Below are 24,002 nucleotides of genomic sequence, written 5' to 3'. Positions count from 1 at the left end.
TCGCTGTGATCTGGGGATGGGGGGGAAAAGAAGGGGAACGAAAGAGAGCTGACCAGGACTCCCTGACACAATGCCAAAATGTAAAGTGTGTCAGTTTCATTCCCAATGGTGCTGACTCATGCTTTGCATTTCGGGATTTGCGTACCTAAAGTTGTACAGTTGTAGTTTTACATCATCTACTGCATTTTTAACAAAGTCAGTTAAGAATAATCAGACTGGTGACTAAAACATTTTTAGTCAATTCCATGTAGCATTATTGTCAATATGCTGCATCTTCATACAGGAGCTTCCATTACAGACACATTTCTTTAAAATTGGCCACGTGGCGCCAGTGGCCTAGTGGTTAGTATGGACGCCCCACGTATACAGAGGCTATTTTCCTTGAAGCCAGCAAAGCCAGGTTCGAATCTGATCAGTGGCTCATTTCCCACATGTCATTCCCCACTCTCTCTCTGCCAGATTTCCAACTCTATCCACTGTCCTATCTTTCCAATAAAGGCATGAAAAAAGCCTAAAAATAAATCTTTAAAAAAAACAAAAAAATCCTTTCAGTTATCCCTTTACACACACACCAATGGCGTCAAAGCTTCAATGCAATGCTTTGTCTTCCCATCAGGATCCAATTTGTTTAATGTCTTGCCCAAGAAAAACTTCAGCACGCAGACCAGACGTGCAAGGAATGAACAACCAGCTCTGCAACGGTGGAAAACACACCCAACACCCTGAATAATAAACTGATGCAAAAACATACTTATCATTTGTATATTTCATGTATAAAGGCTCGGTTCCTGTATGTGTGAGTGGGGATGTTTGTATCAGTCAACTGTTGGGATAATTACAGAACCTGGAGGACTTGTGGGCAAAGCTAATGAACCCTGCATGTTCTAATAAAACACATGGCGCTTTAATGTGACCCATTAGCACTGGTTCTCAAGGTTTTCTGAGGACATTTTAACGTAGAGCAACAGCGGGAAAGCGTTTTGAGCAAAGCATTTAAAACTTTTGAGGGTTTAAGTTTGAACAGAACAGCAATGAAGAAAATCACCCTGTAGAGTTAATGCTTTCCTTTAATGACTAAAACCTTTACAGAATAGCTTAGTTACTCCTGAGAGGACCAACACACTATCCAGTTTATGTAAAATGATTGTTATCATGTACTTTATGCCGTCGCGCAAAATGTAAAAAAAAAAAAATCACACTGTCCCAAAGACACAAAAACAACACAGTATAATATATTTTTATTCAATCACAATGTTTGCACAAAAATCACTTCATGTTGATTTGACCCATTTACTTTATTTCTCTGCAAAAAAAAACAAACAGAATCACCCTCTTTTGTATTTAATCATTCTGCAACTAACATCACTTACAACATGATCAACTCCAATAAAAGGACAAATATGAAAAACCAACTTGGAATACAACGGCTTTCCCAGGTTTTCGATTGGAACTAGCATTTCTTCCTCCCTGTTAAATGGAGTGAGAGGTCGCAGGGTGTTCCTGTCCAGTAGAGTCCCTCGCTGGTCGGGACAGCACCACACGCTGAGCTGCGCACTCATTCAACTCTGTGTCTGTCGCTTTCCATCCATCCTCACATGCAACGCCCCCTTTGATTATCCAAGCACAGTCCAGCCCCTTCTCCACTCCCTCCTCTGTTACTGCTGTGTGTGTGTGTGTGTGTGTGTGTGTGTGTGTTCACCTGTCAAAATGAGTTAGACTTTCAGTAACTTGGTGAACCCGGAGGTAAAACAAACTGCTGCCGGGTTGTTCCTGAATGCACTGCCATTGGACTAGCTGCTCACTTTTTTTTTTTTCGTCTAAGATGTTTGTGTGTTCGATGAATATTTTTACTTCATTTAAATTATAGCTGAAATGCAACAAATTATAGGCTTTTCTAATCACAATCATGTTGTTTGAGTTACAAATAACAAGATAAAAACACAAATTACCCCTAAGCATACCTTTAAACTTCAATTCAACCCGTTGTTTTCTTTCACTTCTTGCAGTGCTCGGCCTCCTGTGGAAGAGGTTTGAAGTCCCGCAAGGTGAGCTGTGTGACTGGATCAGGCCGTCCTGTCACAGAGGAAAACTGCCAGCCCTTGTCCCCCAAACCCAGCAAGCAGAGGCGCTGTCGGGGAGGACGATGTACCAAGTGGAAGACTGGCAGCTGGGGAGAGGTAGGACTTTTTCAACCCAGCTATAAAACACACATACCATACCAGTCTTGTTCTCACGTAGCCAGACTTTTTTTTTTCTCTCACTCCTTGATAATTCTTACCAGCTTGCTGGCAAGTATGTGGGTTTGTGTGAAAACATCTGCAGCTCAACCGGACTGTATTTATGCGCCATGCCAGGCCACTAACTAAAGCAGCATGCATTTACACATCACATGGTGGCTGTTGCACAGAACAGTACAGCTAGTAAGACAGTCGGACGGATGTGCACCCTTCTCTTTTATTTGTGCTTCACTGATTTGAAGTCAAGCCTGCGTAAATCAATTCCTGTCATGATGATCTTTATTTTCTCTTCCTTTGACCCTCACTTCACCCTCCTCTGTCCCTTTCATCCTCCCTCTTCTTGTTGCTCTTGCAATCACTGATCAATTTTTTTGCGTCTTTAACATCTGCCTCCCAAATGGAAACAAATGTTTGTTTCATTTCAAATAAAAGAGACTATCCACTAACGTTACCATGCTGCATAGAGCCCCTCAGAGCATGTCTGGTTCTTTTTCTTTCCTTTTCGATCTTTTTCCCTCTCTCTTTTCCTATGTCCTCTTACTGTGAATTTATCCCACAGAGCACATCTGTGCTCCATACGTCAGAGAGGATGTGCGTCTGCTTACAGCAGCTGGTAAGCAGGACACATGCCAGGAGAGAATGATATTCCACGCAAAGGCTCTTAGACAAGTACAGCATGGTAACTAATGGTGCAGCAGGCTGCGTCCGCTCAGTGGTAGAGTCGGTCGTCTCTCAACTTGAAAGGTCAGGGGTTTGATCCCCAGCTCCTGAAGTCACGTGTTGAAGTGTCCTTGGTCAAATTTCTCCTGCTGCTATTTCAGTGGCATGTGAATGTGTACGAATGGATAAGTTAATACTGTACTGAAGGACACTTTACACAGCAGCCTCTACCACCAGGGTGTGAATGGGTAGGTGTAAGCTGTGGTGTATAAAGTGCTTTGAGGAGTCAGAAAGACAAGAAAATAGCTATTCAAGCTCATGTCCATTTAACATTTCTGAATTAACAGAGAAATAGTTGCAAGTTGCAACATGTGAAAGACCTGTAAATACTTCTATATTTCTATTAATACATGTTCAAAACTTAAGCTGCAGAAACTAACAGATCCAAACATCTGATGTCACTTCAGCTGGACCGTTCAGATATTTTCATGGCTTCTGGTGTCTTTACCTGCAAAAATATGAGATAAAAGTGTCATTCCTTTTGTTTCAAGGATGCAGTAATTGTAAGGAGTAATGTTATTCACTCAGCGCATGGGGGATATTCAGAATCACAAACTTTTGTCTGAAAAGAGAGAAGACAATATCCAGTTACTATGAGTTAAAAACTCCAAAAGTTTTTTTATACATTTAAAAAAAATGACAAAGTATACTTTGAGCAAATCATTGAAGTGTTTGAGTTATTAAGGTCAGGGGCTGAACATATTTGGCAAAAGAAAAAAACAGATTCTTTATCCCACTCTTATTCTCTTTTTTTTTTTGTAGAAATGTGTTCTTCATTAGCTGCAGCAGAAAACACAAACTTTTATTAAAAACACTTCTGCTGAAGCCTACACAGTTTCACAAAACCACGGCTTTCCCAAGCTCCATCTTGAAATTCTTCTGTAGAGACAAACATAAAAACCATATGACTTCATTATAAACACTGAGGCTTGATTGAAGAAGACCAATCCAAACAAATAATACTACAATGTAAAGCCCTGTGTTGCATTTGTCTTTTAAAGGCCGTAGCTGAAATCCCCAATGCATGGGTTCATAAAATAATATATGTGTGTGTGTGTGTGTGTGTGTGTGTGTGTGTGTGTGTGTGTGTGTGTGTGTGTGTGTGTGTGTGTGTGTGTGTGTGTGAGATGCAATTCAATGTTTTTACATGTAATTAAATATCAATCATTTGAAATGGATTCTAAAAAAAAAAGGTCTCCTGGAAAAATACAAGATGAAGGGACACAACAGGTCAAAGCCTTGATGAGTTTGGGAGTAGTCTTAAAGCCAAAATTAAATAGCCTACAACAGACACAATAAATAAATAAATAAATACATAGAAATCAAGCAAATAAGATATATCATCAATTTTAATACTATAGCCTACAATAGCTTTAAAAAGAAGTAGAAACATCGTAAAGTTCGCATAATTCCGAGGCTTTATTCGTATCGCGATAGCTGAATATTCACGTGAAGTAAAACAATATTGCAAAGGCCTTCTGTGCTTGTTCGGAGTAACAGCGGTTGGATAAGAGTTTTTCGAGGTCTTACCTGCTTTGCTTTCAGTGTTCAGCATCGTGTGGAGACGGTGTCCAGCGCCGGGACGTGTCCTGCCAGGTCGGAGGCCGACGGAGCGTGCAGGAGAGCGGCTGTTCTCAGCGGTCCAGACCGGCGTCCAGCCAGAGCTGCCGGGTCGCTGATTGTCCCTCCCGGTACCGGTGGAGAGAAGGAGAGTGGCAGACGGTAAGGGGAAAAGCTCTGAGTCGAAAAAACAGGGCGAGGGTGATTTTTTTTTTTTTTTTTTTGTCAGTCATATTTGGTGAAGTCTGACTGGCTGCCTCAGTCGGAGGCCAGAGGGGAGGAGAGAGAGAGAGCAGGCGAGCTGCTGCTGCTGCATGGCCTTGATAGAGATCAGATGAGCAGCCTTTTTTTTTTTTTTTTTTTTTTTCATCAGACACAGCAGCGTTTCAGAATGAATGTTACTTCAGTGTGAACGCTGATTGGCCAATCCCCTTATTTAAGAAGCGGTAGAAAAAATGCACTCATGTGACAAATTACTCCCAAAAAAAGTATTTAAACCTAAAAGAGTGAGAGAGAGTTTTGTCTAATTTATTTTAGGTGCTGCCATATCTGGTTCAAAATTGCAGTTTCTGAATTAAAACAGAATGGCAGTTGTTCCTTGTGTGTTTTTTGTTTTTTTTAAATTGTCAAATCAAATTGCCATCAATTCACATTAAGCAGAACAGCAAGGTTTTTACTTTTATTTATCTCTGATTGTAATAACTCTGAAGATCTTAGCCTGCAGTCCTGTCTAACTTTATTGAGTGGATACATTCCTGCTGAGTAAGATCCAGCCGTTTTCTATAGGCTAGAGGCTACAGAAGGTTGTTGAGGGTTGGGGGTGATTAGTGCAGGCAGCTGCAGCAGGAGGCTCTTCACTGTGTTCAAGTGATGTTGAATCTGGGTCAATGAGCAGCGTGACATGTCTTCTCACACAGGACAGTCTAATTATTCTGGAGAACTTTTAAGAGCACCCTGCCTGGGCGTCCCAATTAACAGCTGGAAGTAAGTAGAACGGTTCACCTGGCAGGGGTTAAAATTCCTGAGTGTTTTATACACTTACATTGGGACAATAAATACAGTAGGAGAAGATGTCTGAGAACAACGTTTTACTTCCCAACGCACATGCCATGTAGAATGAAATCGTTTTCCTCAAAAGCTCTGTCTATCCATCCGTCAAGCAGGGTCAGCTTTACACCTGGGTGGTGTGGCAGCACCGCTCACAGAAGCTGTTCCAGGTGTGACAGTTGTTTGACAGCGCTCAACACAATCAAGAGTGATGAAGACAGCAACATGCATAGCACCACAGAGTGTTTCTGCCTCTCTGAGCCCATGTCAACACGTTGAGTGCTTAAATTGCAAATCTTGCCAACTTGAATGCTGAATAGTCGGGTATGGATGTAGTAAGACATCTGACTCATAGTCAAGTAAATGTTGCATAAATAATCATCACTTTTATAGAACAATCCGATATATATACAGTACAGACCAAAAGTTTGGACACACCTTCTCATTCAAAGAGTTTTCTTTATTTTCATGACTATGAAAATTGTAGATTCACACTGAAGGCATCAAAACTATGAATTAACACATGTGGAATTATATACTTAACAAAAAAGTGTGAAACAACTGAAAATATGTCTTATATTCTAGGTTCTTCAAAGTAGCCACCTTTTGCTTTGATTACTGCTTTGCACACTCTTGGCATTCTCTTGATGAGCTTCAAGAGGTAGTCACCTGAAATGGTCTTCCAACAGTCTTGAAGGAGTTCCCAGAGATGCTTAGCACTTGTTGGCCCTTTCGCCTTCACTCTGCGGTCCAGCTCACCCCAAACCATCTCGATTGGGTTCAGGTCCGGTGACTGTGGAGGCCAGGTCATCTGGCGCAGCACCCCATCACTCTCCTTCTTGGTCAAATAGCCCTTACACAGCCTGGAGGTGTGTTTGGGGTCATTGTCCTGTTGAAAAATAAATGATGGTCCAACTAAACGCAAACCGGATGGAATAGCATGCCGCTGCAAGATGCTGTGGTAGCCATGCTGGTTCAGTATGCCTTCAATTTTGAATAAATCCCCAACAGTGTCACCAGCAAAGCACCCCCAAACCATCACACCTCCTCCTCCATGCTTCACGGTGGGAACCAGGCATGTAGAGTCCATCCGTTCACCTTTTCTGCGTCGCACAAAGACACGGTGGTTGGAACCAAAGATCTCAAATTTGGACTCATCAGACCAAAGCACAGATTTCCACTGGTCTAATGTCCATTCCTTGTGTTCTTTAGCCCAAACAAGTCTCTTCTGCTTGTTGCCTGTCCTTAGCAGTGGTTTCCTAGCAGCTATTCTACCATGAAGGCCTGATTCACACAGTCTCCTCTTAACAATTGTTCTAGAGATGTGTCTGCTGCTAGAACTCTGTGTGGCATTGCCCTGGTCTCTAATCTGAGCTGCTGTTAACCTGCGATTTCTGAGGCTGGTGACTCGGATGAACTTATCCTCCGCAGCAGAGGTGACTCTTGGTCTTCCTTTCCTGGGGCGGTCCTCATGTGAGCCAGTTTCTTTGTAGCGTTTGATGGTTTTTGCGACTGCACTTGGGGACACTTTCAAAGTTTCCCCAATTTTTCGGACTGACTGACCTTCATTTCTTAAAGTAATGATGGCCACTCGTTTTTCTTTACTTAGCTGCTTTTTTCTTGCCAATTCTAACAGTCTATTCAGTGGGACTATCAGCTGTGTATCCACCTGACTTCTGCACAACACAACTGATGGTCCCAACCCCATTTATAAGGCAAGAAATCCCACTTATTGAACCTGACAGGGCACACCTGTGAAGTGAAAACCATTTCAGGTGACTACCTCTTGAAGCTCATCAAGAGAATGCAGAGTGTGTGCAAAGCAGTAATCAGAGCAAAAGGTGGCTACTTTGAAGAAACTAGAATATAAGGCGTATTTTCAGTTGTTTTACACTTTTTTGTTAAGTATATATTTCCACATGTGTTAATTCATAGTTTTGATGCCTTCAGTGTGAATCTACAATGTCAATAGTCATGAAAAGAAAGGACACTCATTGAATGAGAAGGTGTGTCCAAACTTTTGGTCTGTACTGTATATATATATTTTTTTTTTTAGAAAATGTGCTTACCTCCTTTTTTTGCCTTGATTTGGATGAGCAGTCCTCATGACTATGTGTTCAAAGTGGAGCATCAGCCAGTACTCCGCTTAGCATAGCATAACGACAGCTAGTTTTACCATGTCCATAAATCCTTCATAGGTCCTCTAGCATAACACTTTGAATGCGATATTAGTTTGTGGTTTGATTGGTTACAACAGAAACGCAAAGCGACAACTAGTCGCTTTATTTGGAGCAAGTTGCCACCAAAGATGCTGTCACTTTCTGTGAAGGTCTAGCTGTTTTCTGCTTCTTTTTAAGCTAAGCTATGCTATCTGTATCCCAGCCTGACCAAAAAGAAATAACAAATATTTTCAAAATGTTGAATAATACTTTTTCAGACACTGTATCTTCTATGAGTCTATAAAATGATGAACATGCATTTCTCTTCATGTATCTATCAGACTTATTCATTTGTTAAAGCACTGACTCTATGATAATCATTTTGTCTACATTGGGACCATTTGGATGCTAAGACTTAAGGCAGGCGTTGACTCTTGGTGAACTCACTGTTGGCAGAGATTGTAAGCAGTTACAGAAGTTAACAGTTGTGTAATCTCTTTTCTGGACTTGGCAGTGTCGACAGCTCAGGATCTTCTGCTCAAAACCCACAGAGCTTTCCTCCTGCTTTGTGTTCTCCTCTTTTCACATTTTGATGCTAAAGTCTCTCGCGGTGAAGATACTGCCTTAATGGAAAACACAAATCTATGACTGTTACGCTCTGCTTTATTTGCATATATATATGAGGTCCAGTTTCACTGAAGGAAAAAAACCCATTGTTTTCTATATCATTTCAGAATGTCTAACACAACTCCTACCTGACTTGCAGTGTTTGTAAAAGGTCCGTCTCTCTGTCTTGTCTCCACTACAGTGCAGTAAGTCGTGTGGGGCGGGCCACCGAAGACGAGCCCTGCAGTGTGTGGACCACAACCAGGAGGAGGTGCATGAGATCTACTGTGTGAACCAGATCAGACCTCCAGACATAGAGAGCTGTAACCCCCAGGCCTGTCAGTACATCTGGATCACAGGAGAGTGGACTGAGGTGAGAGCAAAAGATACTGTGTGCCATTTAAATAGTGCTGCTCTGCTAAAGGCTTGAAGAAAAGGCAACACTTTACTTTTCAAACAACCCATTCATGTGAATCGTCATCTTCAAGTCAAGTGCAGAAATGACAGAAATCACCCACGTGTCCTGAGCAGGGCTGTTGTTGTTTTTCATACCAGTGATTTATCTCGTCCTCCAGTGCTCATCCAGCTGTGGCCAGGGCTACCGTCAGCGTCTGATCTCCTGCAGCGAGGTGCATGTGGAGAATGACAACTACGAGTATGGCCATCAGTCTTTGTCCAACTGTCCGGGGACCCCTCCTGAGAGCTACATGCCTTGTCATCTGGACCCGTGCCCGCGTATACAGGAGTGGCGGGTTGGAATCTGGGGTCTGGTGAGCAAATCTTTCACCCTCTACTGACCTCGGCAAGGTTTTTTTTTTTTTACAACTTGAGTGGAGAATTTAGCGAAACGAGCAGTTTATTCAAATGCATTCAATTCCTAGTGTTGAAATAAGAGGAGTTTCATCAACACTAGTGTGAAATATTGGACACAAAAAAAAAATATCACATTTTCAGAAAGAGCTCATAACAATGCACAATATTTGTATCTAAATTGGGATTTGAAATCTCATACATTAGACTTAACCCTTCATGTCATGGCTAAATCATAACTCGGCAGTCCTGACAGTCATCCACAAGTTTTCTTTTCACACTTCTGTGGCTCTCTTCCTCCAGTGTTCAGTCAGCTGTGGTGAAGGAATGATGGAGAGGACAGTGCAATGTGTTTCAGCGGATGGCCAGCAGAGCATTAAGTGTTCCCTAGGTGCCGTTCCAGAGGCCAGAAAAATCTGCAGAAATCCAAGCTGTGAGTTCTACAAGGATACTACTGCTTTTTATTTTTTATTTTAAAGTCAAAAACTACCAGGGATACATAGAGGGAAGCTGAATGGATCCCAGATTCTGGTATTAGGTACGCCTTGGTCTGATCTGGTCATCCAGGGAATTGGCCTTCAGGGAAATATTTATGATCTGAGGCAAACATCAAACATTCACTGTCCAGTGTATTTTCTTCCCTGCGGTAGGATGGGACATCAAAGAGTGGGTGGCTTTTAGTTTTTCTTTGATTCGTTGCAGGAATTTGCCACACTTCGCTTAACTCCTGGAATTTTCTTTGCATGCGTGCTCATGTGTGTGTATACGGGCTTTGTGTGAATGCCTGTCCTGTTTGGAATCATTTAATAATACAGTAATGTCTGCCTTCTCATGTATATATCTTTTTTTCTGTTCTCCAAGGCAACTTCCCTTCCAGCTGTCTGGACGTCCAGAGCATGAACGGCCCCCTTCCAGACAGTGAACATGTTCTCAATATACAAGGAAAGTCAATCAAGGTAAATGAATATGTCCTCATTTAAACACAAATGCACAAAGTCGTTTTGAAGCCTTTAATCAGGATTTTGGTATTTTTATACATATTTCTCCCATCATTTTGGGTCTTAATGAGTCATGGGTACATAGCCGTGGGAAGTAGGGGTGCTAAGGGTGCTGCAGCTAACTAGTTGCTTTAGAGGAGCCTTTTTTTTTTTAGCAAGGTAACTGTGTTTGTACCTTGAGATGCTTTCACACAGAAACTTTCAATCGTGCACAATCACACCTTCTTGGTTCAATAAATGGAAGGGGCTTCATTACGTTGCTGAGACTTACCAGTTTGTTGGGGTCATTTTAACTGGAGCATCCAGCTCCATCTTATATGGGGCCCCTTTTCCCTAGCCACCTTTATTATAATTCTAAGGCCCCTATCACTTCCATCCCTTTCCTCTTGCTTTGGTTACCATCTCTACTTTTCCTCCTCCTCTGCTTTTCCTCGTCAGGTCTACTGTGCAGGAATGCAGACAGAGGCTCCACAGGAGTACATTTCCTTGACGACTGGAGAAGGAGAGAATTTTTCAGAGATATTTGCCTTCAGGTAAAAAAGCTAACAGGATGAACAACGAGAGTAAGCCTGCTCATTACAAAATCCAACCGACTCCTCGCAGTGTTTTTGTCTGTAAATTAATGAATTCCATGGAAGTGTAAAGTTAAGCTAAGGTATCTTTGTACTGAATGTGTGTATGTGCACATACGTTGTTTGTTTTTTTACACCAGGCTCAATGACCCCACCCAGTGTCCAGCCAATGGCTCAAGAAGAGAAGACTGTGACTGTCGGAGAGACTACACCGCCGCTGGTGTAACCACCTTCTCCAAAGTTCGCCTGGACCTCAGTAATATGAACATCATCAGTAAGTGGCTCTTACACATGCAAAAGATCTGATTCACACTCATATAAACAACCACATCCCGGACCAGTGTTAACTCTACATTACAGTCAAACAAGAACTTCCTTTGCCATTTAATTACGTGCGTGCCCACGAGGGTTAATGGACTCAAGATGTCCTAAAGGTTCATTTAAGGAATACACAATTACAAGCCTCAAGGGGGTTCAAATTAAAGTGCTCTGAGGAGAAGAAATTATACTGATATTAGGCTGGCCCTAAAAGAAAGGCTATATTAAGACCAATCCAATAGAACAAATGTTGGTTATTATGTCAGACGTAAGCTTTCATTTTAAAGGGTCATCTGAGATCCTGTAGCGACAAATTACAACACACACGTTTCTAAGAGCATTTGTCACCGCATTGGTTTATCTTGTGATCCAGCTACAGATTGGCAGTTTGCTTTCACCCGGGAAGGCAAGAGGGTTCCCTTTGCCACAGCTGGAGACTGCTACAGTGGAGCTCGCTGTCCACAGGTGAGAACAACAACAGCTGTTTTCATTTTCCGACAGCAGGAGACAGTGTCACTTTGTTTCACAGGATACTGGACAGCACACTTTCACTATCTGACAGTGTCAATGAGGGTTCTGTTCTTTAAAAATCTCTTCTGGTTACTTAAACAGTGTGCCATTACATCAAATGTAAACATGTATGCAGTTAAAAAAAAAAAGCTTTGTGGATGTCCTCCCTTCTTAGAACCAGTTTTGTAATATGGTTGCAAATTTCCCCCAAGCAAATGAATGACTATTGATGAATTCAAAACCAATATTCATTCATGAAACAAAGAGCAGCAGTGGGCGTTTCTCGTTTATACTTTGCATTATCTTGTCTGTCTGCTACTCACAGAGCTATTACATTCAAGCTTGTAGTGCATGTCATCTGGTTTGAAGCCATGTATAAGGGCTTCCATACTACCTCAGAACTCAGATCTCGGATCTGGGAATCACGTCACACGCGTTCCAGTTGCGAGTTGGCAACAAGAAGAAGTTATACTTTATTTATCCAGCAAGGGGAAATTAAATTTTACACTCTGTTGTCGAACATGCTGCACACACATAGGCTGAAACACACACACCTGCACAAACAGGATCCTATGGACATGCACTAATGGAGAGATGTCAGAGTGACGGGGCTGCCCACAGCGAGTGCTTCTGAGCTGGTGGTGGTGGTGGCGGTGGCGGGGGGGGGGGGTATTTGTTAGCTAATACCTGACCATCACACTACACAATAGTTTTTGCACCAATATAACATGACAACATGTCCACATATATAACTTTCACTAGAACTTGCACGATCGGTGTGGTTGATTTAATTACACTAAAAGAGGACTAAGCTGCTAGTAAACATTATGGTAACAGCTTAAACATTACAGTTGATGGACGTAGCAGCCATGTTGGATTTTAATTCGGGCTACTGAAGGTTCTCCAAGTTTACAAGTCGAAATTCCGACTTCTGAAGGCACCCCTGATGACGTATATCTGACCTGCAACTCAGAGATGAAAGCACCATTAGACCTGATGTTCAATTCCTGCTTTTTTTCTGCTGAATGTGTTTAATCTAACACTTTTAATTTGTTTTATCAAAACACATTGGAATGGTTTGCAACATTACATCACATTAACTACATGAAATGTGAGAACTTCTTTTGAAACTCTTCCACTCTCTTCTTTTAGGGACGCTTCAGGATCAATCTCTCAGGAACAGGCTTCAAGGTGGCTGATGACGTCTCATGGGTCTCCCAGGGCAACTATGCAGTGGCTGATGTACAAAAATCACAGGTATTGGTAGTATAGTAACACATATGTACATGTCTATGAAGTGACACCATTGGTTGATGATTTGAAGTAAAGGCACAGCCCTCAAAGTTTACTTAAGATAGAGGAGTTAATCCCTTACTTGCACAAGCACACCACCGCATCTGACTTCAGCAGTATTCACAGAGTGAGACAGAAAACAATGATCAGTTAGAACAATGTACCCTTTCAAATCAAATATCTTAAGATAAAAGTTAAATGTTTTTTGGCTAAAATGTAGATCAACCATGTCCTCGACTTGTATTTCAAATATTACCACTACAAAAAGAAAGACAAACGATTAAACTGAACATCCCAGACTACCTCTCAGTATCAGGGTAATGTTTAGTTCACGATTTAGTGCACTGATCACAGGCTACACACTATGAACTATGTTTCACCTAGGCCTGATATATTTTGCCTCGTCTTCTCTAATCTGTTCTTTTACCTGCTCAATTCAGAGCTCAAAGCAAAACAAGGTCTCCAGGTGGGTTCTGTATCCCCAGCTCCACTTCTCCCCATAGACTGAGAAGGACCCTTATTGGGCAGCTGCTCTCTTAAGTGCCCCCCTTACTCAATCCTCCGCTCTTTTGAAATGGAGATCATTGCTGGAGAGGGCTTATTGGTGAAAACATGAGGCACTTGTGATGCCAAAAAATGTTCGCAGTCTGATATTCATAGCCAGCCGAGCCGCTCTGAACACTCCAGGCACTTTAAATGAAGCCAGGTTGGGACTGAGCAAACACTCAAACGGAGATGAGACACACCACTCACTTCACACTGGGGCTGTCATGTCATGGCGGAGTGCTTTTGCCGCACTTGTCTGCTGCTATTTCCTTTTTGTTTGTAGATGTTTGGATGAAACCACCCATTATGTCAAATGTAAATCACGCACATGAAGTACTAGTGATTAAATTAGCGTGTAATTTTTGCTTGTTGCAAAGAGTGATGACTTCATTCAGACCTGATGACACCCTGCCTGGTGGGCCTCAGTCTTTGTGGGTGTATTGAAAAGGAAAAGCTAATTTCAGAGCCACAAAAACAACCCACTTGAAAATACCCGAGACAAAGACGGGATTCTACATAACTACATTAAAGAGGCAGAGGCATGTCTTTCCCTGTAAAGGTTGTTTTTTCATTGAGCGTCCTTCAAGCTTCATTTTTTGTATCACTCCGACTGCTTTGCTTAGTGATGTGGGATAAGGCCTCAACAAAAGTTTCAAAACTCAAGCTAGCTGTGATCTCGATGAAATGTCATCTTATATGAAGCATCTGTATGACTGATAATATTTCCAAAATGTGCTAATGGTCATATAAAACTACGGTTCATACAGAAATGTCAAACAGCACAAGCACGCACATCCAAATACTTAAGTACTGGGTGCTGAACAAAAGACATCAAAAGGTAGAAAAGATTGTCCACACACCAGAAGCTGCCAGATGTGTGATGAACGACGCGGGCCCCGAAATGTTAAGTTAAACTTGGGGCTGCCCGGTTGTGCAGTGGTTAGTGCTGTTGCCTCACAGTGAGGAGGTTCCTGGTTCGAATTCCCATCAGACAGAAGCGACCCCGAACAGGAAAAGCGATAAAGAAAATGGATGGATGGATGAGAATTGAATTTGATTGGAGCAGCTTCTGGTGTGTGGACTATTTTTTTCTTTTTTTTACCATGTAAAAACTACAGCTAAATCCCCTCACATAACTCATGTTATTTCTCCTGTGTCCACAGGATGGCAGCAGAGTGTCAGGAATGTGTGGCGGCTACTGTGGTAAATGTACACCATCATCCGGCTCCAGTCTGCATGTAACAGTGGAAATGATGTGACACCTTGCGGGTGCTTGCTGTGCCCGTGTTTCCCTCATCTTTGGTGCTACAGACCCGTCCCTCACATGACCTCTTTGAACTCTTGTGTATGTATAGTGTAAATGAGTCTTGTGTAAGTACTGTACATAGCAATATGAGAATGTCTTATTTATTATACCCTCCATTTATTTTTGTATTATATAATTTAACACTTTTGTTATGTCTTTAGATATTTGCCATTTGGACTTTTTAATACTGTCATTACTCCACACTCTAAGCCATATGTTGCTTTTGAGATTAATTCAGTTTGTTGTTTTTATTCCGATTATGTCTGTATGCAGGGAGATGTCACTCATCAATGCTACTCTCTTGTTTTATACATGGCACATGCTCAGATACCTGGTCTAACCATAGACTTGTTTAACACTGTGTGCAGTTGGGCAGCTCCATTAGAAGACTGTTTGGTTTAGTGAAGCACTCACTTCTTTTATTTTTGTAAATGTCTTTCCATTTCTAAGCTGTGGACGACTGGGCTGCAGCAATCTGTGGAAGTCTAAGACACCTGGTGCCTCCCAAGATAGAACATCTTCTCATCTTGGTTTACTATTAGGATGCTATTTATGTAGTCAAACATATTTAAAACTGGGTATCATAAACCAACTGGATTGTTTAACTGCAACTGTAAGTCTTCATTAAACTGGACAGCAGAGAGGACACATTCTTATGATACATCCATCAGCATCACTGTAACGTATAAATACGTTTAGAAATGTTTAAATATCCAGTCATTCTTTTTGGTTGATTTGAAGAGCAAAAAAAAAAACAGATGTAAGCTTTTTTTTAAGTAAGCAAACAGCCTGCGTGATGATACTGTATCAAGTCAGGAAAGTCTTGTTGTGGACGTGTGGAAGTGGGATCTACAGGTCAGACGTAGGGAGTAAGTGGGATGTTTACTCACACACAAACACACTAGAACACTTTACTGGATCATAAGGAAATGCTCTAGGCAACATAAGCTGAAAAGATTAATCTGCGAGACATCAGAGGGAACCACGTTCCTCTGTGTCTGTGCATACCTCTCTGGTAGTGTGCAGTAACCAGAGGGGCCATGAGCCTCTAGCTTTTACAGAGTAGACATGGTATCTTATCTCGAGTAGCATTAAAGACAGACTTCACCTTGGGGAAAATCAAATTCAAGCTGATACACAGGAGATATAATGCACTGGTCCAGCCCTGGAGACACCTCCAAAACTGCTCACAGGCACTGCAGTAGGATTTCTGTCCAGCTGCTGCCTGAACACAGAAATATGAACTCCTGTACCTCACATTTTTTTTCTCCAGCTTTGTTTTAAGAATCGTCCTAAACTGTCCATGTTGTGTTCACAAGTTTCCAGCTGTCTGGCTTTTTTTATTTTTTTGTGACAATATCAGGGTACGTTTTTTGTTTGTACGTTATAAATGCAGTGTAGAGCAGAAACAAATAAAACACTTCTTGAAGCCTTAACTGTGTATAGGGTCAGATATTCAGGGTACATACTGTATGTATGAACTCATTAAGAAGCCATATTTTGTCCTATTATACTTTCTCTATATTGTGCTATTACAGTGCCTGATGTGAAAGTGTGCACACCTCAGCCAAAGGGAACAGTCGTATGTGCCACTACACAATGATGACATCATTCTAAAGGTGGGGAAGGAAAGTAATTGTGCCTTAACTGAAAAATGCACTTCTCATTGTGAATGTCAAAACTTAAGTTCAGTCAATAAAGTTCTCAGGTGTCATATATGAAGGGACTATTATGTTATTGAAGTTCATGTTTTTTTGTATTTTACACATTTGTCTCATGTTAATCAAATAGCTGAATATGTATTATTGAATTTACACAAGATGAACCGTCATTAAATGCTCTATTTTATATGAACATATTTATATGATGTTTTTTTGATCTGTGACTGTACATACATTTGATCATAAATCACTTCTAATTACCATAAAGTATTACCATAAAATGAACTGGATCGAATTCCTGTTTTGTGAATACTTTCATTCATAAGTTATGACATTGTATAAGCAGTTTTGATGCTGCTAAAAGCTTGTCCTTGACGTATCGTGCTACAACACAGGCTCTTTTAATCCTGAACACACAATAGTAAGATTTACGTGTAATATATAATTCTCCCTCCACGCTGTTTCTGATTAAAGCCTTCACCCATCTCATCTTCAGCTAACAGTCTGGTTTGTGACCTGTCAGATGTGTTTGGGGTCTAATCTAGTTTCTGTCCATATGGGTAATGGTGAATGATCAGGCAATCTATCAGCTATCAGCACTTGTCTTCCAGAATAAAAATAATTCACTGCTGTGAATTCTCAAAATGTACATCTACTGCTTCTGCCTAACTCAAAAATACAAAGCTTTGAATATCTATGTTGTTCATTTGGAAATACCTGATTCAGGGTACAGAAAGTTGACCAAATACTGGGTGAGAAATGTCACTGAGTCGTTCTGGCTTTGGCATTTATTGGTTCTTGTGCTGCTCATAAACTTCATTTGAACACATCATCCTTTACCAAACACACAAAAATTACAACTGCTGCAAGTAGACCCTAAAAAACTACATCTCTTAACAAAGCTCCCTTATGTCTGGTACCAGCAGCTTTAACAAACAAGCACATGTTACTCTTCCACCTACATTTTTAGGAGATTAAATCCTATGAACCTATGAACCTATGACGCTGTTGAATGCGTGCTTGTTTGGACCGAGTGTTCCACCTGTTCCCCGAGTGAGAAAACATTATGATGCTCAGAAACAGTCATGATAAAAATCAACCGGAACAACCACAAACCTGTGTAAAGGTCTATGAAGACTAGACGACCACATTTACTGACTCTCCATATTCCATGTTCTGTTTGGAGTATCTTATTTACCATTAAGAAAATGATGAATAACATAAAACAATTGTTTTGCCATGAAGCTATAAGCACCATAATGACCAACTTCTCTGTTCATGATTGCCTCAGTTTTGTTGCTTCACCAAAAGATGCGGTAGCACCATGAGCAGCTGAAGATTCACTTCAAGAGAGGCTTTATAGTCACCAACCTGAAGAAAAAAGCATGTATTGGTTGCGAAACTGAAAAAAAAGAGCTATTAAAAAAACCTTTGGATGATCAGTTCAGTCTATGATCGCTGCTTGGTCGACTGCTTTCTTGGTTAATGCCAGATTCTGCTGACGAGTAGGATTCAGGAGCTGCAGTCCATAATGTTTCAAGGAAGAAAAATACTTCAAACTCAAAAAATGATATCTGCTCACTTTTACCATTTTGCTGATGCCCATGTAGACAGTTACACAATGATTCAGTGATTCTGAAGAGAAGTGTAAACAGGCTTACATGATAAGTATTTTCTATATGTAATCTCAGGTGAGCTGTGAGCAATAGGAGCTAGCGGCATATCTTTATGATTCATTCCTCAAAAAGTCTGTCAACAGTTTCAGTAAGCTGTTATACAGGGGATAAGAGGAGGTGTGAAAAGGGAAGATATGGAGGAAGTGTTGGTGAACAGGAGCCTTCATCAGCTCCAAAGGGGTTGTTGTATCTGTAGAATGTGACTCATAAGCTGATTTAAAAACATTCCCTGTTTCAGTTCAACCTTTATATAGCCTACTTTATATACATGCACGTACAATTTTCAAAGGGCAATGTAAATGTTATATAGTTTTTCAATAAAATGTATAATGTGCAATACACATGTAGATTTTAAACAGTCTACTGTGTGTGTCTAAATTTACTGATGGGTGATGGGTTTTCGGTCTTAGCCCAAAACATAGCCATGGGTCTCAGGTTCAGGTTCAGGTTACTTTATTTGGTTGCAGGGAGAGTCACTTCATGCAACACAGACAATAAAGCATAAAACATAAAACACAGTGCAAATGCACGGTACATGGGTAAAAGTGCTGAGGTGCATAAAGTGTGCAGGTTCTAATCGTACAATGCTAAACGTTATAAGTTGCACATGTGCATTTGCTCCTTTTCAATACAAGAAATAGGGGCTTTGATGTGCCCATGAAAGCATTCCACACAACCACCAAAAAAGTAGGCAGCAGAGGGATACGTCCTATATGAACTGAGACATAAAAAGCCAGTCATGCGGTGTCACCGGATCAGAGCATAGACAGTTTATTAATGATGAGCAGCAGAACACAGAAATGACATAGCCTACCTGTAAGTTCAAGTGCATCTGTTTGTTAAGTTTGATAAGTCCAATTGATTGTTTCCTGAGTAAAAGTTACCACAATGATTTTCAAGTATGTGTTAGCTTGTTATTTGTTAGCTTGATGCTCACAAACTAAAATATACATCTATGTCAATCATTTAGAAAGCCCCCCCCACCACACACATACACACACACACATAGGGTAGTCTAATTTACTAAGCAGGTGCAGCCATGTGTGATCTAAAGAACTGCATTACTTGTCACAAATAGTCCCATGTTAAGTGTTGACAGATTCTTCCAGACATGCTGAATGTTTGTTTACAAGGACAAAGACTTGTTAATTCTGAGTGTGTATCTACCCCTCACATTCTGAAAACAGAATGTGGCACCAATAAATGGGAATGGAATCTCATTGAACCTTGTTCAGGAAGATGTAGTCCAGTTAGGGCTGATCTTTCACATCTGATTGAGTGTGAAGATATTGATGCTGACTTAGAGGGTGAGTTAATGCCGTATTTGTTCTATGATTGGCATTGTAAACAGTGAACAATCAGGGATAGTCAAACAGAAAGGGACATTGTTTATATAAGCTGATGACATGTGTTAAATGTGCACCTTACCAACCAAACGGTTATTAAGATAGATAGTGATTGTGCATGTGTGCTAATGTGAGTGTGCTGATTATTGAGCGTTTCATTTCCATGGATACCAAACAGGGTTATTGTTGTTTTGCTTTGAACAAGTTAAATCTGCATCCTTTCAATCCATTTGATGCGACTAAAATACACTACACAGTGTCACAAGTGAACATTCTCTGTGCCAAACACCAAAGGAGAAACGTTACTTTTTTCTTCAATGCGTCAATTCATTTCTTGAACATTAAAGACCTCATGCACATACTGCTGTGATCGAATGCTCTCTGTGTTTCCATATATTCTCCTTCGTACTGTACACACAGCCTGGCTAAAGCCTCACAAACCTTCCCACAGGGATTAGACCAGTGACCTCAGCAGCTGTATGCTTCGGTATGTCTGAGACATTCCCAACACTTCTGAACATCATGGCCACCACCTTGCAAGCCACTGGCCCTGATAGATTGAACGGACAGAATAAGAAATCCTGCCTGAGGACAATTTTTTTTTACAACAATGAATGCATCATGAAAAGAAAAACTACAACACTCCCGACTTGAGCCTAAAGTTTTGCTGAATTTCTTACATTTTGCATTGCTTCTATAAATATGTTCATGCTGAATAAGAACCTGCAGCAGTGTACAGACCTTTGACTTGAGAATAAGGAGAGGTGTTTTAAAGACCATCATCACCATCATCCTTCTTGAAGGTGATCAGGAGAGACTTTGAACTGAGGCTCAGTAGCATGCTACAGGTCCACATACACACACAAAGAATGTGGATTACTGTATTGGTATGTGTATTTTTCATTGTTCTAATTTGTTCTGTCTTGCAGCCGTCATTTCATTCAGGACATTTTGAGCAAAAAAAAAAGTTTTCTTCTTGATCCACTTTCCCGTTTACTAAAGAAACAAAGTTTCTCTATGTTCCTTGTTTGGCCTTGAGACAAAGCAGAGAAGTCACACTTCTATTGCGCAATGTAATTCAGTGCAGAGTTATTTTGATTGAAGACAGCAACAGCAGCTTTTTTTCCCTCTCCAAATAAAAACGTAAAAAAAAGAAAAGCAAAATGATGTGCTTATTAAGATGTTTTTTTCATTTTCTCTCTTTTGTTCTCTTTACTTTTTTTACTCCCTCAAAAAAAGAATGGAAAGAATGAAAGAAAGCAAAATCTTGGGCATTTCAAAACTATGAATTCCTTTGGATGTTTCTCTCCTTTGTTCTTTTGTCATTTAAAATCATATCCAGCTAACCTTTTGTGACTATATTTATCAGCCCTGCACCCTGTCATCTGACCTTTTTCCGCTTTACCTGCTCCACTGTTCACACGTTTGACTTTAATTTGAACCAATCGGTCAATTTTGGAGTCAAAAACAATGAATTTCAGAAGAAAAAAAAGAAGAAGAATGATCACAATTCACAGTTGAAAACAGAATGGTTGATTTAAAATACAACAACAGCAATCCTACAGAAAAAAACCATTAACAGTACATCATCCATCAGCCATTGGCCATTTTCTGTCTTTATTTCTTTTTCATTTACTGGACCTTTATTTGGACAGATCATATCTTTTAGAATTGGGGTCAAACCCAGTAAACCAGCCACTTGGCTTCAGGACTGTGATGACCTCAGAGTGACACAGAATGGTTTGAATGAAAACCCAGACTTCATGGGTCCTTGCAATCTATGGAAAGTGGACTGTAAATTTGCTTATATGATGTCTGGCCTTTGCTTTGTGAGTTTGCAGCCGGTCAAGCCCCCAGCACAAGACCGACCATCAACTGGCCACGGTTAGAGAAGTCTTTCCTGGCTGTGAGATAGCTGTTAGATAAAAGTTCTGCAAAGGTTGTAAGCACAATTCACAACATTTAGTATTAAGTCGAACTGTTTTTCAGAGAAATGGGTTGTCTTTGCATCTAAAACAAAAATGAGTATGGTGGCAATTCCTTTAGAACAAAAGTAAAAGAAAATAATTTTTTTGTCAAGACCAACAAAAAAAACAACAAAAAAAAAACTATCCACAACTGTTCATGGCAACCAACACAGTATTGTGCATGCCTGAACTATGGACAGACTGACAGAGGTTATAATGGTGAGAAATAATAATAAAGAGCTTAAGCACATCTTGAAGAATTTCTTGAGTCATTGTACCCTTTTGTGCAGCTATTTCTTCAGATACTATTCTTTGCTTTGCTTCTGCTGGAGAGAGTCAACCATAGACTGTATATTCTGTAAACAAGGACAAGTGTGAGTGACGTCACTCATTGGTTTCTGAAGGGCTGTTCTGAAGACCATCCATGGTGATTGCCATGTTTGAAATGCTAACTACATCAAACTTTCAGTCAACCTAACTACAGGTAAAGAGTTGGAGCTGGGGTGGGCCTCCTGAAAATTTCCAGACATGAATCCAGATTTGCGGATAAAGACATTAACCAATCAGACCATTTTTGTAAAAAGAGTATACATCTTTATTTCTGCTGTCAAAATTGACTTTTTAATATGGGGTGTATGGGACTTCCGGGTCTTTCGGAGCCAGCTTCAAGTGGACACTCGAGGAACTGCAGTGTTTTTGCGTTTCCACATTGGCTATATGTTCCAACACCAAAGGTTGCCGATTGGAGTCAACCAATTTAAAAAGACGCAATGACAGCTGAGCTTAGTTAGAGCACTTCTGTGAAAGACACAATATGATAAGGGCTACAGTCAGACATCAGGGATTTTTTTTGTTTGTTTTTTACTGGGGTACACAGCTCAAGTTTCTTATGCATAGACGTCAGGAATCATTATTTTCTGTGAAAATATAAATGAGGACATTTGGAGAAAAATAGTTACAGGACATTTATTGGAATGCAATTGTTAGTGAGGAAAGAGGAAAGACAGCACTGTTGTCCCTGAGCCAAGGTTATATTGTGACACATAGTGACAACCCTTACAGTAGCCTATGTGAAATTACTCCTGGAGTTTAATCACCTGTCATGAATAAATTAGAATGCACATTTTACAAACCATAGCTAAAAAATTGGAAACTGGTTTTATGAAAGAACGTGGAGGATACAATAAAAAAATCTTTCCTTGAGTTGTTTGCAGATTGGACGTTAAAGCTCATCCTCTCTGCCATTTACTACATCACTAGTATGATAGTTTGCCCCTTCCTTAAGAAAACTTGTCCTCCATTGGCTGTGAGGAAACAGGGTGGAGCTGCTTTACGGAACAGAACAGCTCCATTCATCAATTATAAGTGCTTAATAGGATAGGATTTCAGCCAGGGCTCCGTGCGTTTGGAAAAGTCGTCAGGGAGTTTTTCCAACAAAAACGCATCTCATCTCCAATTTCCTCCCTGCGCCATTCGTCTCTGTCCTCCCGGCGTGCGCCTCAGCCCTCCTGGGATCCGCCTGTCATGTTCAGCAGGAGCTACAAGAGGAGAGAATCACACAGATTGGTAGGCGACGCAAACTTACGAGCTGTTAGCGGTTGTTTCCACACCACAGCGCATGTCTCGACTAGGTTTTTAAATTTGAAACTCCACATATTACAAACGGTTTGGTGCGAAGTTTATCCTCTCCCGTTTCTGCTCTGTCATGTTACTAAGGGCGTCAAGTTACAACTGTTAAGATAACGCTGTCACGAACTTCCTCCCTAGGAGACATAAATTATGATTTTCTTTAACCCTGTTTCAACCTGTTGCTTCTTTTGACTAGGCTACAGAACATTGATTTCGTTTGCACACTGTCTTTTCACAGTGTTATGCAGGAATGTTTAGTTACTTCCAGGTGTTCATTCTATACACCTAATTAACTGCGTATCACTGATTAAAGGCTTCTTGGAGGAAGTCATTAAAAATACGTTTTGACTTTTGCACATTCCTACAATAGGGAGGCTATGATTCTGTTCTCACATGACTACGGTAATATGTTTAAAAGTTTCTTATGTGAAATTAAATTTTCGAAGTCACCAGTTTAGATAATGACATTATGCCATTTGAAGCAGGTATTATCTCTGACTACAAGAACAAAGCCAGTGGTAAACCCATTATCTCCTGTTTCTACTTGTTCCTAGCTGAACTTTGCAGATGAGCCTCAGAGAGGACAACCCTGTGTCACCTGTGGAGACCAATGTCCCGGCTTTGCCCTGCACAAATGGAGGTAACAGCATCACTTCACAACCTGACCGAAATGACATGACAGTGAAGCACATGTGACTGTTGGTTTCTTGCTGTTGTGCAGATGTTGCGACGCCATGTCAACTCTTAGAGTCTGCTCTGATATCAATTGAGGCATTCCAACACAACAAGTGAAAAATAGCATGTATGTCATTACTGCACTGCAGCGTTATGCAAATAGCAATTTGGAAAAGTAGTGATATTTCAAACATCTCATGTCTTCTTCAGAGTTGCATTCAAGAGAAATTCTTTGAGATTTCTGGGACTTCTGAATAGAATTAGTCATCCATGCTGCTGTGAAGAAAGCGGTGTTCAGCCCCTGTGTGCTCCGAAATAATAGATTTTACTGTAGAGAGCAGTCATGCAGCAGGGACGATTCCAGTC

At 40.7% G+C, this 24,002-nt stretch overlaps 2 protein-coding genes and 1 long non-coding RNA gene across 3 annotated transcripts in view; 2 read left to right on the top strand and 1 right to left on the bottom strand.

The window, feature by feature from the left end:
• Window positions 1-16,800, top strand: part of adamts9 (ADAM metallopeptidase with thrombospondin type 1 motif, 9) — a 44,176-nt gene extending 27,376 nt beyond the window's left edge. Inside the window, exons 29-39 of the mRNA XM_061042315.1 lie at window positions 2,007-2,177; window positions 4,503-4,679; window positions 8,532-8,702; window positions 8,905-9,099; window positions 9,443-9,572; window positions 10,001-10,095; window positions 10,576-10,670; window positions 10,850-10,983; window positions 11,401-11,492; window positions 12,690-12,794; window positions 14,540-16,800. Coding sequence (XP_060898298.1) covers window positions 2,007-2,177; window positions 4,503-4,679; window positions 8,532-8,702; window positions 8,905-9,099; window positions 9,443-9,572; window positions 10,001-10,095; window positions 10,576-10,670; window positions 10,850-10,983; window positions 11,401-11,492; window positions 12,690-12,794; window positions 14,540-14,635 — 1,461 coding nt within the window. The 3' untranslated portion in view covers window positions 14,636-16,800. The remainder of the gene's footprint in view (window positions 1-2,006; window positions 2,178-4,502; window positions 4,680-8,531; window positions 8,703-8,904; window positions 9,100-9,442; window positions 9,573-10,000; window positions 10,096-10,575; window positions 10,671-10,849; window positions 10,984-11,400; window positions 11,493-12,689; window positions 12,795-14,539) is intronic.
• On the bottom strand, window positions 3,541-4,781 carry LOC132977596 (uncharacterized). The gene is made up of 2 exons (XR_009673836.1): window positions 4,488-4,781; window positions 3,541-3,836 (listed from the first exon to the last, which is right to left on the bottom strand). It is a non-coding gene; the product is annotated as an uncharacterized LOC132977596 (long non-coding RNA).
• Window positions 16,801-22,724: 5,924 nt separating the features above from the next.
• prickle2b (prickle homolog 2b) overlaps window positions 22,725-24,002 on the top strand; it is a 91,472-nt gene continuing 90,194 nt past the window's right edge. The window contains exons 1-2 of the mRNA XM_061042312.1: window positions 22,725-22,898; window positions 23,516-23,601. Of these exons, the coding sequence (XP_060898295.1) occupies window positions 22,857-22,898; window positions 23,516-23,601 (128 nt within the window). The 5' untranslated portion in view covers window positions 22,725-22,856. The remainder of the gene's footprint in view (window positions 22,899-23,515; window positions 23,602-24,002) is intronic.

This window comes from Labrus mixtus, chromosome 7, assembly GCF_963584025.1.
Source record: "Labrus mixtus chromosome 7, fLabMix1.1, whole genome shotgun sequence".
Taxonomy (NCBI): domain Eukaryota; kingdom Metazoa; phylum Chordata; class Actinopteri; order Labriformes; family Labridae; genus Labrus; species Labrus mixtus.
The sequence above is the reverse complement of the archived record's forward strand: the minus strand, read 5'-3'. Positions and strand labels throughout refer to the sequence as shown.